General features: G+C 33.7%; 1 protein-coding gene and 1 non-coding gene across 2 annotated transcripts; one reads left to right on the top strand and one right to left on the bottom strand.

Moving 5' to 3' along the window:
* Window positions 1-3,258: 3,258 nt before the first annotated feature.
* Window positions 3,259-3,342, bottom strand: TRNAL-CAA (transfer RNA leucine (anticodon CAA)). Its single transcript has one exon. It is a non-coding gene; the product is annotated as a tRNA-Leu (tRNA).
* Window positions 3,343-6,960: 3,618 nt separating this feature from the next.
* Window positions 6,961-15,583, top strand: LOC147393774 (uncharacterized). Its single transcript, XM_086456089.1, has 16 exons — window positions 6,961-7,875; window positions 8,390-8,511; window positions 8,618-8,706; window positions 8,784-8,819; window positions 9,125-9,218; window positions 10,214-10,256; window positions 10,331-10,431; window positions 10,807-10,871; window positions 11,053-11,549; window positions 11,638-11,725; window positions 11,833-11,976; window positions 12,696-13,264; window positions 13,758-13,896; window positions 13,978-14,046; window positions 14,230-14,346; window positions 14,670-15,583. Exons 1-16 carry the CDS (start codon window positions 7,658-7,660, stop codon window positions 14,781-14,783), a joined length of 2,505 nt encoding a protein of 834 aa, XP_086312215.1. The 5' UTR covers window positions 6,961-7,657; the 3' UTR covers window positions 14,784-15,583.
* The last annotated feature ends 913 nt before the right edge of the window (window positions 15,584-16,496 follow it).

The raw sequence follows: 16,496 nt of genomic DNA, 5'->3' as shown, positions 1-16,496 counted from the left end.
AAATGTTGAAGAAAATAAAACTTTGAGGGTGAAAGATAAAACTTTTACCACGTCCTGACATTTATCAATAAATTATCGATTAATTGCTTAGTTCTTAATTTAAAATTTGGAAGTGTAAGAAATTAGGATGCACCATGTTATGATGCATGAGATACAATAAAAGAAAGGTTAAGGTTGTAATTGAAAATAAAATATTTAACAATATCTATCAAGATATTCTATATTAGGAATTATAGATAATTAGTGATTATATATTAGGTTAGTTTCTAATATCTTGGTTAATGTAATCTCTATAAATACTCTAGTAGGATTCATGTAATATTCATCTAAGAATTTCTTAATAAAAATTTCAAAGTTTTTCGTAATATTAGAGCGTGCCTTTCTTTTCTCTACGTCATCTAGTTCATATCTCCATGTGCTTTGACCCACACATTTGGGGGCTTGTTGAGCTTAGTCCTACATTGAACACTCATTGTCTTGTCTTTCTCCTTATAAGCACATGGGTCTCTTCACTCATTGCCAAACAGTTGTGAGTTGGATCTCCAAATTTATTAAAGAGAATTTTGTGACTATGAATTTATAATTATTTATTTGGATAAATTATAATTTCACCCCCTCTAATTTGGTGCAACTCTACTATATCTTCCTCATCTACACTTGTCAAGTCAACTTTCCATTTTGGAGGTGAAACTGTAGTTGAAGTAGACATTTCGAAATGACAGCATCGAAAATATATATACACAATCGTGATTATCATGAACTGCATTCTGGAAAAAAAAAGGTTTATCAACTGCCTAACATTCTGACAATTGCATTTAGCTCCCTTGTCACTAGGGGTGGAAATGGGTCAGGTCGAGTCGTGTTCATGTTGTGTCAAGTTAAGGGTATTGTAGATGCAAAAACTTGTACTACCTTGGGATTTGTGACAATGTCTCACGATCTCCAATCCTCGTGCCCCTGGGTGTGCTTGCAACAACACTTCTCCAACGCTTAAGTCAGAACCTTAGTACAAAAATAGTATAAAATTTAGATGGGGAGAACTCATATATTTTAATATTTTATCCGTCTATTTATAGAGATGAAACCCTAGGATCCCTTTAGATTTTATTATCAATTTAACCATTATCGGATCTAAAAAATAAATCTTCATTGGTGATTTGGAATACATCTAGTAAATATTTGATCCCCATATATTCCTCATTTTTTTTAACTTTCCGTCACCAGATTTTTAATCCCTTTTGATCTAATCCCTGATTTTCTCCAATTGAGACTCGAACCCATGGTTGGTTTGTGACTGAGCCATAGAGCTTATCCTCGTATCTCCATACTAAACTCGAATCCTTAGATGCCACGTGTCACCCATTAGTATCCAACGAGAAATATCCTCCACAGGTATTATAAAAATTACCAAACTCAAACCCAACACATTTAATAATCGAATAAAAAACTTAAACCCAAACCCAACCCATTTATAAATAGGTATACCTGACCCAATCCATATAACACCTATTTAATAAAATTATAACCTTTATTGGAAAAAATAAGATTCATTTCTACCACCAAAAATAAAATATCATTACTAAAGATAAAGTAACACAATCATAAACTAAGTTCAATGGTGAAAAATAACTTTATTTTGAAAAAAAAAATCAAGTTTGTAGAATTTTGTCTTTTACAACCATGTGGCATCATATCATGTTTTTGGATGCCATAAGGTGACGTGGCAAAAAACTTTCCTTACTAATATAGTAATGAAAGGTTTTTTCAATATTATTATTATGGCTAAGCAAAGTGTATTTCATTATCACATGAGACATAATAGCCTTACTTTGTAAGATCTTAAATCTTATTGAGGGTCATTTTGTCAATATTAAGAATCAAACATTATACACCTTTAGATTTTATTGAAAAAATGGAGTAAAAAAACTATAAATAAATAACTTATTAAGAAAAAGTTTTTTTTTTTCCAAATTAAATCTTAACCATTTATTAATTTAAAAATATCTTAAAGCTCCCTTTATATTTTATAGAATTTGATGTAAAAAATGAGTAATCTAACAAATTCTTAAATAATTATTGATATATTTAAAATTACGCATTAATTACATAATAATTAAACGAGTTAGACGGGTTGACACACAGAACCCAAGCCCAACCACTTAATAATCATGTTAGACGGGTTTACACTATTATGACCCAAACCCAATTAAACTTGATCCAAACCAACTAACTTCAAATCATGTTTGCGAGTCGTGTTAAGATTGCCACCCCTACTTGTCACAAACAACGTTAATTTTTGGATGTTATTAATTTTTTTACTATTAAATCGGGATCAAATAACCTGTCTAGTTGCTATAGAATAGGAACGATGCCTAATGGCATGTTTTGGTTGGAATTTAAAATAGATCGAACTCCTAATCAAGTTGTTTTCTACATGACACGTAGCTTAATGTGTTTAATCCCCAATTAAAACGTGTCACATAGACACCTTATGTTGCTATATAATTTTAAATTTAAACTTAGTGTATGAAAAAGAACATCTTAAAAACCAATAAAATGATCTTTTTAAGAAGAGAGTTGCTATTGGCATCCCAAATCTTACTTATTACTTGCCAATTTCTTAATTTATTTATTGCATCCCAATTAAAGATTAAAACACACCTTCAAATATTACAAAAGTATGGCTCAAATTACTATCCATCATTACAAAACATTATAACACTCATTCAAACAATTTTAGTAGTTGCTTAAAATTATGATTGGGATCATATAAAATCTTCTCAAAACATGCGCAACTTATGTCCAAATTCCGATTTTGATACAATGTTTATTTTAATTTCCAAAACATTCATTTTGTGTGACTTCGTAGATATTAAAAGTGAAGAACTCACAAATTATAAAATGATGAATGCATATTTTGAGAATTAAAATGAACAGCATACCAAACTTTGAATTTCGTGATATTCAACGTAGGAAATAAAGATTCACCCAAATCTTAAACCCGAAAATCTATCCAAAAAAAAAAATTGAGGGAACTTCTATTTGTAACCCAACTTTTAATTATTCTCAATATTTACTTATTATTTTTTTTATTTTTAATTGGGGTGTAATAAGTAAAAGTTAATAGCTCTTTTCTAAAAATGTTTTTTTTTTTTTTTTAACGTGAGGATCAGATGGAACCTTTCCTTGCTATGGCTTCATCTGAGCTTACAGGTGGTTAAAACCTTACACAAAAAATAAATAAAAATAATTGTAAATTGTCAGAAGTGGGATTTGAACCCACGCCTTCTCACGAAGACCAGAACTTGAGTCTGGCGCCTTAGACCACTCGGCCATCCTGACTTTGTTGTCATAAGCGCTAAAATAATATTAATAATATATCATATTATTATGCTTTCATACATAATAATTTACCATTTAAATTGAAGATCCTCACCACCACCAAACATTTCTTGGACCAGAGGGCCTAAAAAACTAATACATGTGTCATTAGACAAGTACTCCAATTGCAATTGAAAACAATGTTTTTAAAACCTAACCCATGCTTGATAAAATTATCAAAATAATGGTCGGACCACAATGGGACCCCCTTTTTCAATTTATTTGGGTTGATTTACCTTTATTTTAAAATAAATAAATAAAATAGTCTATAAGTACCTTTATTTTTTTTCATAGGAAAATAACATTTACGAAGGCAAATCGGCTATTTGCTAATTGTACCAATTGTATTACAAAATCCGATCCAACTTGACATTCTGGATTTAAAAATAATAATAATAATAATAATAATAATAATGATAATCTGACTCGAAAATTTTCACTTAGTCTATACTCGATTGACGTGACAACTACACAAAATCGTAAATTTTTTCCCTTGTGTATCTTGAACAAAAAGATCTACGATTTTGTGCAATGGCCACGTTGATCGAGTATAGATTAAGTGAAAATTTTCAAGTCAGACTATCGCAACCCTAAAAATAAAAAATGAACTCCCTAGGATTCCAAGATCAGCCCAAAAAATATTTTGGAAATAAAAGTTGGTGGATGCTTGGTGGCACAAACATGTAAGAAACCCCACACAAATTCAAATTGGCACGAACTTTGTTATAAGTTCACAGTTTTATTTGTGGGGTGATGCTGATGTCTACCACGATGGCTGGCTCGTAAGTGTCTTATATATGTAATGCGTGGGCACGAACGCGAGTTGTGCAATATCTGGTATCTGTCAATGTCTAGAAGATTTCACTTTTCCAAAGTTAAAAACATGCGTTAGCCCCAAAAAAAACATGGAATCTTAGGTAAGATTCATAATATGCAAAATAAGATTCTGTTGTTTAGCAATATGTATTTTAGGGGTAGACCCAGCCCATAACTTGCCTGGTTAGTATGACACATTGCAAAGCAAACTTGAGGTCATGTGTTAAAAAAAAAAATTTGTATTTTTCATAGTTACAAAATTCTCTAAATTTTTCAAAAAAGTCGTAAAATTTTCCAAATTAAGGGTAAGCTGATTAATTTGGCGAATTGACTAATTAATCGACGATCCCTCAAATTATCATGGAATATGATAACATTTTTACTTTTCATGTTCAAAATTTTAGTTTTTTTAACATTCAAAGTTCAAACATCGAGAAGAAGATAGGATTTAGAAAGAAGTTGAACATGGTAGGTTTTGCTAACAAGTCCAATAAAATATTTTGTATAATCTCCACAAAAAAAAATTAGTTTTTTTTACGAAACTTTCTCGAATTTATCTGAATTGAACCCTTAACAATGATTACTGGATCTAAACTTTGTTACTATGGTTTTTTATTTTTATTTTGGTATAAACAAGTAAGATTTTATATCGAGCTTATAAAATATTACATAATCTTGTGAACATACTTCCAATCGTACAAGAATTAGAATTGAAAATTTGAAAGATCCATAAGTTTTCTCATATATAATAATGCCGCACATTCTTTGCTAATGAGATTAAAGCAAAAAAAAACCTAACACACATTCTTGTTAATGAAATTAGATTAAAAAAAAACTAATATGCATTTATTTATTTACTTTTTACCAAACATCGATTGAATCAAGAGGATCAACCATCTAATTTACCTTGTCGACATGCATGCCTTACCTCCCAAGTAAAACCAATCAACATTATTCTATGCAATAGTCCACCTTCTAACGCAGCCATTTTACTTCTTTAATGCAAGATATCCCACAATAGAGACAGGGTCAGGATTTTGTCTATGTTGGAGCAATTTAGTGTAGAATTTTTTTGTGAGGGTAATATCGACGGATTTTTTCGTCACAATAGCTCAAAATCCTTCTAAAGCTTAAAAAGTTCTTGTGGGAGTAAGTGCTCCAATGCCCCCACTATAAATCTGTCCCATATCACACCCCTTTTGGATGAAACTAGTTTCTAAAGTCACATGTCCTTGTCCTATGAAAGTTTCCTAATATACAATAGAGTTGGTCAGAGAAAGGCAGACTCAATTTCCAACATACGGTTACATGGAGCAAATCCCTATCACTAGGTTTATCGTTGAGACAATCCCATGTGAAGTAACATTGAAATTAACATTGTTTGGGGCATTACTGAGATAGATGTGTGTACAGACCATAGATGTTTTTCATCGAAATATGAGTGAGAAGCATCTATGGTTCTGTGCACACCAATGTCCCAAACGATATCAATTTTAATGTTACTCTAGCATGACTCTTCTCTTAAAGTGGGTAGGATTAATGAGTCAAACTCAATGTGATTGAAGTACAATAATTCAAAATTGATTTAATTATGTCTCATAATTGTTGGAAATTCAAAAAAATTGTATTTGTTGAGTGATGTGGGTTTGTTTCGATTTTCAGAACATTTGGTTACTAAAATGAAAAGTAAGGTTGAGTGATGTGCGTCTAGTTATCAAAGTGCCTTAAAAAGGAATAATAGTGGCAATGCGTGTATCCCACATTGCTACTTTTTGTGATGGTGAGAAGGATCTCATTGTTAGTGTCCCAAAGATTCTCTTATTAGTCTGATAACTTATACCACCGTTCATATAAGTAGGGAAGGATTGAATTTGAAGATAGTCTTCTATCAGGGATTAATATAAAACAACCAAATTACCCCCAGTTTTTAGGATTGAAGATGATAGATTTTGAGAAAAATACAGGTTTTTTTGAAGAAAAAAAAAGATTAATGATTTTCAAATAAATAAAATTTCTTATCATTTTCATTTCCATCATCAAAAATCTTATCCTTATGATTTATGACCACTTAAATTAATCATGTTTTATGACTCAATTATGTCCAAAGCTATCTTACCTGATTCATTTGTTTGCTTTGTTCAAATTTGGGAACATTGCTCGTGGTTTGCCGCTCTTGAATGAACCCAATTCGTAGAGGATAGTTAAATCATTTATGTTAATCTCATAAAAGAAGACTCAGGTCAATGGGGGCATCCTGTAAATTTGAAAGCAAAGAGATGTATCTTTAATATTGACCAAATCTCGAGGGCTTTTTGCATCTCAAGGTCTTTTTGACGGTGGACGAGGCTTTTCCTTCTCTTATAAAATCGACTCTTAATTTGATTGATGTGTCCGTCATTTTCCCTTAGTCTATTATAGAAGACAAGAGTCCAGTGGTAAGAAAATTATCCAAAAGAAAAGGATTTAAAAAAAAAAAAAATCGTGCTGGAGGGACTTAAGAATAACCCCATTTCGCACTTTTTCTGACGTGGAGGTGTTCACAGGACCATGTATGATTTTCACACGTATCTCGAAGAAAACATATATGATTCATATGATCTCCACGTCATCAAAGTGCGAAACTGGTCAATTATCACTTCAGCATGATTCTTAGGAAAAAAAAAGGCGTCAAAGAGACGTCAAACCTGGAATCCAAACCCGTCAAAGCAGCGACACGTAAATTTACTTATAAATACCCACCAATCCTCAAAAAACTCAAAAGAGCGAAAAAACCTCAAAAAGTGGGAACCGACTCTTCACTCTTATACCACCCTGTCCTTCCGCCATTTAACGACCTCGCTGTTTCCGAAAACTCAAATTGGCTCTAAAAAAAAAAAATAATAAAATCAGAAATTCTACTCTTCTTGCGCCCTCGTTTTACGTTTCGAGATCCACTAGTCTCCTTTGTTATAAATAGGTCGTGAGATCGATCAAAGAGGATCACACGAGACTAACAGAAAATTTTCAGATAGAGAGGGAGAGAGAGAAAGAATTTAGGTTTCGTGTCGGAATTTTTAAGAGACTCATTTGTCATTCAATCTCGTTATGTATGTTTGTGTTTAAATAATTTTAAGTATGCGATCGATTTCAAGTGTAGAAGTGTTAAATTTTGGTTTTTGGTTGTTTTGAGCGGTTATGATCGAAGAGCTTCAGAAAATTTGATGAATTTGAAACAGATCGCTCCGTTTTCACGAAATTGGATTCTGAAATATTTGAACTTTTGTTTCTTGTTTGGAAATTTACAGAGAACTTGATCTCTCTCTTGTAAAAGTGATCTGTTTCAACCAATTTCATGCTTCGTTTGGTTTCTAAATCCATAAAATCTTCATTTCCTGCAAAAAGTAGAATCTCGAAAAAAAAAGTTAAGAAAAACAAATTCTACGATTTGGAAGAGATTCACTGTCTCGAGACCTGAAAAGCAATGGAGCAGAAACAAATTATCATGTCGGCATTGAGTCTCGGTGTTGGTGTTGGTGTCGGGCTTGGTTTGGCTTCTGGACAAACAGTAAGTAAATGGACGGGATCTAATTCTTCTTTCAACGCCATTACCGTAGAGCGCATCGAGCAGGAATTGCTGAGACAGATTGTCGATGGTCGAGAAAGCAAAGTCACATTCGAAGAATTTCCGTATTATCTTAGGTAAGGAGATGATAAACTTTCACTGGTCTTACTGTTTTTTGTTGCATTGGTTGCTATGATGATCTGTAGATGATCATTTGCATGATTTTGATAATGAATTTGTGGTTTTCCGTGGAATAATTTAATATACATGGACCATGTAATTATTGAGCCCTTTAAATATTTAATGTTGTTTTGTTTTATTGGAGATTAAACATGTCAAGCTGCATGCTATTGTAGAAAACGGCTTGGTTAGGAGCCAACCAACATAGACACTGTTCCTATTTTATAAATCTTTTGTAATAGATTCCAGTTACGTGGAAATAATAGTGAATTAATGCTAGTCTATGAGCCTTTAGATGCAATAGCCGTTTGGACTTTGGAGTAGCTTTAGCTTTACTGCCCATATATCCTTTATAGTTATACTAAAATGTTGTTCGTGTAAGTGTGGCCTATTTTTCTATTAGTTTTCCTTTTCCCTTATTATCATCATTATTATTTTTTGGTATCTTTGTGTTGCTGACATTTATGACAGTGAGAAGACTAGGGCATTATTGACAAGTGCTGCCTATGTTCATTTGAAACAAACCAACTTCTCTAAGCACACCCGGAACCTCTCACCGGCAAGTCGATCCATTTTGCTCTTGGGGCCTGCTGGTAGGTTACCTGGAATATGTCAGTCAGCCGATCCGGCTCAAAAATATTTATGTTTATACATATATTTTTGTTATCAAGCCTGATTGCAAATTTGCATGTTGTGAAGAGCTTTATCAACAAATGCTAGCCAAGGCTTTAGCGCATTACTTTGAAGCCAAGTTGCTATTGTTAGATGTAACTGACTTCTCTCTGAAGGTAATAACCTGTGGTGTTGTAATTTTCATTGGACTCTGCTCAGCTTACTGATGTTTGTCATGGCTGTTCCTATTCAGATGCAGAGCAAATATGGTAGTGCCAACAATGAATCCGTAAGATTCCGACTTACTGTTATCATGTGGTATCTTCTATTGCATATGAACTAACCCTGCCCTGCCCCACCCACGACAGTTATCTGGAATATGTGTAAAATCTCCGGGAATCAAAAGAAAATTTCCAATATGCCCATTCCTTATGCTTGTGTTGGATCCATTCTCATTTAGTTTCTTCACCATATGCTTTGCCCATTGTAATTGTGGTTCTTTCACTGCAAAAATGAGTAAACAACTTAAAGCTGTCTGTATATCCACTTTTATTCTTTTTTTGTCTTTTTTTTTTTTCCTTTCCTTTTTTGCAGTCTTTCAAGAGGTCCATCTCTGAGACAACACTGGGGCGAATGTCCAGCTTATTTGAGTCCTTATCAATCCTTCCAACAAGGGAGGAAACCAAAGGTATACAAGCAAGAAGATTCTCCTTTTATGCTTCTTTAAAAATGAAGTATTTGTGTTTGTTGTGTTTGTCAGTTCTAAATTGAACGGGTTTCTAATGGCTAGTTGAGTGCTTTAGAATTTGCTTTTTATTTATTTTTAGTGGGTAAGATTGGTCTGAAACCGACTTCATGGTTTCATTGTGAATATTATCCAATTGAGCTATATTATTTCGATTTTTTTCCTTTCTTATGCATGGTATTGTTCATTTCCTTCCCTTTTCTCTCTTTATGAATTCAGAGGACCAATCCAAGAAACTACATGATTATAGTGGATGGACTTCAAAGTTCTGCATAGTAGAATGTTAGGGCCCTGCCCTTTTGTTAATCGAGGGAAATTGGGATTTTCAACACTAGCATCTTCATTTGCATTTTTATACTTGCCAAAGAAATACACATATTATGTACACTTTGTGATCTATTCTCCCAAATTGTTGAAGTCAAATATGGTGTGAAAATTGCATTTTTTACTTATATACACTTCAATGATCTATTCAACCTAAAAATTGATGTCAAACATGGTCCTTCACACGAAGCATCTCCAACAGTCATTCTGGTGCTGTGTACTTTCTGCGTTATTATAACATGATTTCCATTTGCCTTTTTTTTTCCAAGATAGATGAGTTAATAATTATTGTTTTCCATGAAAGATTAGAAGTGTTTTGATAATAACTCTTTTAGCTATTACTACATCCCTCTTTTTCTCATAATCATAAGAACGGTACCTTTTTATTCCAAAGATAGAAGGTCTTGAAGGAAATTGCCTTGCTTCGGTAATGTTTTTACATGAGTAGATTCACTAGTTATCAATTGTTCAAATAAGGACTCTGGGTAGTCATCCCATTCTTTCTTTCTTCCTTTTTTCTTCTTTTTTTGTTGGTTGTTTTTTTCTTAATGGTCCCTTCCCATCCACTCTTCAATTTTCTTTATTCTAGACCCTAATTTAGAGTTTTGTTGCAGGCACATTATGGAGGCAGAGCAGTGGAGCTGATTTTAGATCAAGGTTTTGCATACCTACCATACAATAGAGGTTACTGATTGCCTGTCACATCACTTCTGATTTCTCTGTATTTTCAGGGGACTGGAAGGTGGTAGTAATCCTCCAAAGCTCCGTAGGAATGCCTGTTCTACAGCCGATATAGGTAGTCTTGCTTCACAACGCACTTATGTTAATTCAGGTAACACCCTGAACTTTGATTTCCTAAAAGACTGTATAACTGCAATTTTATTTTCCTTAAGAACACATACTAATTTTTGACCATCCATTGATTTTTTTTCTAATTCAGATTAATTATTTTCGGTTCAAATTTCAGAATCTTCTGTGTATTAATATGCTTGAAACACCAGTTTTAAAACAACCTACTGAAATTAGACAATATTTTTCAGTGTTATAACTGAAATGTCATTGTTTCTCTTTGTGTACAACATGATCACCATTAATTATAAATTTCAAGTGGATTACGTGTACGTGGATAGTGTGTGAGTTATTCAACACTTATCAAACAACTTTGTTCTTATTCTAACTGCATCTCATGGTTTCAACTGTTTTTCAGCCCCTCTAAAGGGAACTAGTAGCTGGTCTTTTGACGAAAAGCTTTTCATACAGTCTCTTTACTTGGTACTTTTGTTATTACTAAGTTGCAACTTGTCTCGATGTTCGACTTCCTTTGATATTATTAATGGATTTCTTCTAACATATCGTTTACTCGATTTTAATGTTAAAAAAGTTATCTATGTAGCTTCCTGGATTTTCATGAAGGTATTGATAGGCTTGATTCATTGTTGACTTGACCATACAGGTTCTAGTTTCGGTATCAAAAACCAGTCCCATTGTACTCTACCTCAGGGATGTTGAGAAACTATTCTTCCAATCACAAAGAATATACACTTTGTTCCAGAAAATGTTGAAGAAACTATCAGGATCAGTGCTGATCCTTGGTTCACGGATTTTGGATCCAAGTAATGATTGCGATGAAGTGGACCCAAGGCTCGCCAATCTATTCCCTTACAATATTGAGATCAGGTCACCTGAAGATGCGAACCATCTTGTCAGCTGGAAATCCCAACTGGAAGAAGACATGAAAATGATCCAATTTCAGGATAACAGAAATCACATAATGGAGGTACTTGCGTTGAATGATCTTGATTGTGACGATCTGGGTTCGATCTGCCTTGCAGACACAATGGTTCTCAGTAATTACATAGAAGAGATTGTGGTATCTGCGATTTCTTATCACCTGATGAATAACAAGGATCCTGAATACAGAAACGGAAAGCTTGTTATTTCATCGAAGAGGTTAGATTCAGAGTTGCCATAATTATGGTTTTCTAATTAGGTTTGTTTGTGTTCTACTTATTCTCTTACTGTTTTGTTTGTGGCACAGTTTGTCCCATGGATTGAGTATATTTCAGGAAGGTAATTGTGGTGCCAAAGATACATTGAAGCTGGAAATTAATGCTGAACCTGCCAAGGTCTGTTTTATTTCTCCCTGTTTTACTCCCCCAATAATCTGAGAGTGGAACTGATTCTTGGAGTGTTAATGTGATTTGATTATGCTTCTTTTCTTTTTCTACATCAGGAAGCCGAAGGGGGAGAAGCTGTTAGTATAAAACCTGGATCAAAAACTGAGACTCTGTCTCCTGAAAATAAAAGTGCGGCAGAGAAATCAGTTCCGGTAGTAAAGAAGGATGGTGAGAATCCATCCCCTTCATCAAAAGCTCCTGTAAGTCTGATTTCCTTAACATTATTACTGATGGTCCTATTATCAGGACTGGTGCTCTATCACAAACACATTTGACATTTTCAATCTCTGAAACTATTTTTATTTTTTTTAAATTGCTAGTTTTTTTTTTTAAGGTGCTACCTCAACGAGGTGGTAAAATTTGTATGGTAATACAGTAGTGTAAAATCTCATTTTGAGGCAAGGTTTGGGTCAAGAAAAAAACCGAAACGGTCTAGACTGAGAAAATCTGAAATATTAAATGTTTTGGGGTCAATGTTTCGTTCAAGTCTAGGCTGAAACCACCTTCCCACTTAAACCTATTAAGGAAAGAAATGCTAGAGCTTGTCATTTATTTATGTCTACCTTTAGTGAACAAGTAATCAAGCCTCCTAATCATATATATTATGTCAGCTTGGCAGCAGGAGTAAGAACTTTGCCACCTCCTCCTAACATGAATCCTTTTGCAAGATTTTAATTAACTAGGATAAAAATGAAGAAAATTTTCTTAGCCAGAACATACCTTAGTAGGTTCATGATAATGGTGTCACGTTGTCATCAGGTTTATGTAGTTACATTGGTAATCATGTTGTCTTGGTGTCATTCAGATTTATATAGTTGCATAGGTTGGAAATTTCCCCAACATTCAATCCTTCCTAGTTCTTTCTTTCCAGTGATGCAATATTGAAGCTACGTTGAATATTTAAGGGTTTTACCAACAGGAAGTTCCTCCTGACAATGAGTTTGAGAAGCGTATAAGGCCTGAAGTCATCCCTGCAAGTGAGATAGGAGTGACATTTGCGGATATTGGTGCCCTAGATGAGACTAAAGAATCACTTCAGGAGCTTGTCATGCTTCCTCTGCGAAGACCGGATCTATTTCAAGGAGGAATTTTAAAGCCTTGCAGAGGAATATTGTTGTTTGGGCCTCCCGGAACTGGAAAGACAATGCTGGCCAAGGCCATCGCTAATGAAGCAGGGGCAAGCTTCATCAATGTCTCCATGTCCACCATCACTTCAAAATGGTTTGGAGAAGATGAGAAGAATGTTAGAGCTCTGTTTACACTTGCAGCAAAGGTATCTCCAACAATTATTTTTGTGGATGAGGTTGATAGTATGCTTGGGCAACGAACCAGAGTTGGGGAACATGAGGCCATGCGGAAGATAAAGAATGAGTTCATGACTCATTGGGATGGGCTATTGTCAAAACCTGGTGAGCGGATCCTTGTTCTTGCTGCAACAAACAGGCCTTTTGACCTTGATGAAGCTATTATTCGACGATTTGAGCGCAGGTATGTATATGTATTCAGGACCTCCATAACTTCACAGCTAGTACCAAGTATCAGTGATTATAACTCTTCATATGGTAACCAGCCAATATCATACTATAATTTAACCTATATGTCATGGATTCTTCTAAATGGGTGAACTACTCGTGTCGGACATGTAGCCAACCCCCCAAATTCTTGGGATAAGGCTTTGATAACGATACCTGTGTCGGATTCTGACCCTTCACCGACCCTTGTGCAACCTTCTGATTTTTAACAGAAAATTGGGGAAAAAAGAAAAGAAATTCAATAAAAAATATCAACTTTAGTGAATGATAAAGTACTCTTTATTTAGTGTCTCTACTCTCAATATCAGTATTGAGTTTCATAATAGTCTAAATTATTTCATGATAACTTGTCAGATGATAAGCACTCGCATCCATACTATCTCAATAAATGTAAATATTCCAATAATTCATGTTTGCCAATTCTAATGCTTGCTTACTAAGGTGAACAGAATTATGGTTGGTCTACCATCCGTTGAAAATAGGGAATTAATCTTGAAAACTCTCTTATCAAAAGAGAAGGTCCAAGAAGGATTAAATTTTAAGGAGCTTGCAACCATGACAGAGGGATACAGTGGAAGCGACCTTAAGGTTTGTATGTTCCTTATGGAATCCATGACTTTGATGTTCATCAACTGTAAATTAACTTTGAACAATAATTGTTGACAACAGAACCTGTGCACAACAGCAGCTTATCGTCCTGTTAGGGAGCTAATACAACAAGAGAGGCTAAAGGATTTGGTAAGTATTCCCCATTTTCTGTTTTATTTTCCCCAATTTTTTGGGGATGAAACTTACATCATGAATTGATTATGAATTTTTGATGATGAAGAGTTGTTGATTTTTTTTTTTTTTTTTTTGTGGAAAATTAGGCTTTGTAGAGATGTATTTAACAAATTTCATCACTTAAACACCTCTTTTCAGGAGAGAGAGCGGAGAGCTGAGGCAGGACAGAACCCAAACGCAAATGAAAGCAAAGAGGGTAGAGTAATTTCCCTTAGGCCATTAAATATGGAAGACATGAGGCAGGCAAAGAATCAAGTAAGTTACAATGGCATTATCTCTAGAGTGTGGAATTTGTGTTCTTCAAATCGAACAATTTGAAGAACCTAATTTGGGCAATTTGTACATGGGATGCTCCAAATTGCCTACAAGAAGTGTTTGCACGCTCAAGTTGGACTTCAATAATTTCGTTCTTCTAGAAATGAGTAATTTTATTTTTTGTAGTAAAAACATACCATCTCCTAACAATCCAAGCAATATGGCATTCGAGAATTGTTCTTTCATTCTACCATCATAACATAAGTAACATTTTTTTATAAAAACTTTTTAGTCCTGAAAATAGGGAGATCTCTATAATGCAGGTTGCAGCCAGTTTTGCAGCTGAGGGATGTATAATGAGCGAGTTAAAGCAATGGAACGAATCATATGGGGAAGGAGGTTCAAGGAAGAAAGAGCAGTTATCGTACTTCCTTTAGAATAGTCAAAGAGTAAGAAGTCAACCTATACTCATCTGCAAAGAATCATGGTAATGCAAAATCATTTGCCTAAGACCCGATAGTTTTGGATTCCAATGATGTTGATTGAAAACTCTGCTTCCGAAAGTCACAGTAAACGTAGTTCTCGCCATCTTGGTAAGTTCAAATCATTGTGTAATATTTTCCATCTAAAATTAGGTGTGTTTATATGTATCATGCTGGAGGGAGTGAGGAGGGAGTTACTGGCTTCCTATTGACAAGTTCCATCCAAAATAAACTAGAGAAAGTTGTATTTTTTTTTTTTTTTGCTTCAACATGTGTGGTTGTGCTCTGTCTTATAACCAATCAGCCCATTTACTGTCATAGTGTCATGTTAATTATGTTTCCTGGATATTTGTTGTTTGTAAGAGTTTCAGAATGGAGAAATGGGGTCTTTAACTTGTTGTATGTTGTAAATTGTGAACTTAAAAATTGTGACCTATAACACAAGTCAACTTTGAAGTTTCAAATTTTTGGTGTCCCTTTTATCTTTAAAAGAACAATGACATGGTCTTCTAAATTTATTTGAGATTACATCTTAATTTTTCAAATCGATGATTTGTCCCTTGACTTTGGTCTTTTTTTATAAATCAATTAAACAATAACCTCAATGCCCTCATTATCACCACCATCATTATTACCATCACAACTATATCGTCACCTTCAACATCACCAATTGCATCATCACCATCATTATAATATTGCTTAATTTTTGAAATGAGACGGATAATACACTTGCGAAGCATATGCCACATATTTTTCATTTATTGAATTTTTTACTGGATTTTTGCAATCCAGAATCGAATAAAACACAAAATTTTCACCTACCGAATTGCTAACAAGGCTACCGACTGAAAATCAATCTGATTGTTGATTCTCAGCCATTGAATTTGAATGAATTCTAACCCAAATGATATGTGCATTTTTTCGGTTATTTTTCTACAAGAGTTACACCAAGATGCACAAAGTAAAGATAAAAGTCTCTTCAAAAAAAATTCTTGAAAATCTCCACACACAAAAAAAAATCTTCAATTTACCGAAGCTCACATTAAGGATTATGAAGCAAAACGTTAATCATAAAACTATGAAAATAAGTTTATTTATATATAAATAATATATATTATTACTTTTATCATTTGCATAATATATCTATTTACACAACTTTGCGTGTCATCTAACTTATAACTTATATAAAGGAAAATTACTTAGAGAACCCTAGCAGAGGGATTTATTTCTAAGTAGTCCTTAAGTTTTGTACGGTAACTAGATAGTCCATTTAGTAAACCTTTTACTTCTTAATGGTCGCTCTCCCTCAACCTTATTTCACGTTATAATGTTCTTGAAATACCCAAATTATTCTTTCTATCATCTTCTTCACATATTTAGGTTTTTCAAATGGCAATTGCAATCTTTTCTGATGATTTTTGTGTCGTGAATGATAAATGAAAATGATATACTTTGAATTTTGAACATTTAGATGTATTATTTTATATATATTATTTTGATGATTTATAACAAAAATGAAGAACGAAGTTGAGATTCTAATTTTTTTAAATAGTGTTGTTCATCGTCGAATTTGACATTTTTTTTAGTAAAACACACTCATTTTCGTTTTCGAGTTTTTTCGACAAAAATAGATGGAAAGCTCAACTAAAAACTTGTGTAGATGATTTC

Source organism: Akebia trifoliata, chromosome 10 (genome assembly GCF_017979445.1).
Source record: "Akebia trifoliata isolate Shusen 1 chromosome 10, ASM1797944v1, whole genome shotgun sequence".
Lineage (NCBI taxonomy): Eukaryota > Viridiplantae > Streptophyta > Magnoliopsida > Ranunculales > Lardizabalaceae > Akebia > Akebia trifoliata.
This window is presented reverse-complemented; position numbering and strand designations above follow the sequence as displayed.

Coding starts and splice junctions, on each gene's coding strand:
- LOC147393774 (XM_086456089.1), top strand. CDS start 7,658: ATGGAGCAGAAACAAATTATCATGTCGGCATTGAGTCTCGGTGTTGGT. Junction 14,047..14,229: donor AAGAGAGGCTAAAGGATTTG/GTAAGTATTCCC, acceptor ACCTCTTTTCAG/GAGAGAGAGCGGAGAGCTGA. Junction 14,347..14,669: donor TGAGGCAGGCAAAGAATCAA/GTAAGTTACAAT, acceptor TCTATAATGCAG/GTTGCAGCCAGTTTTGCAGC.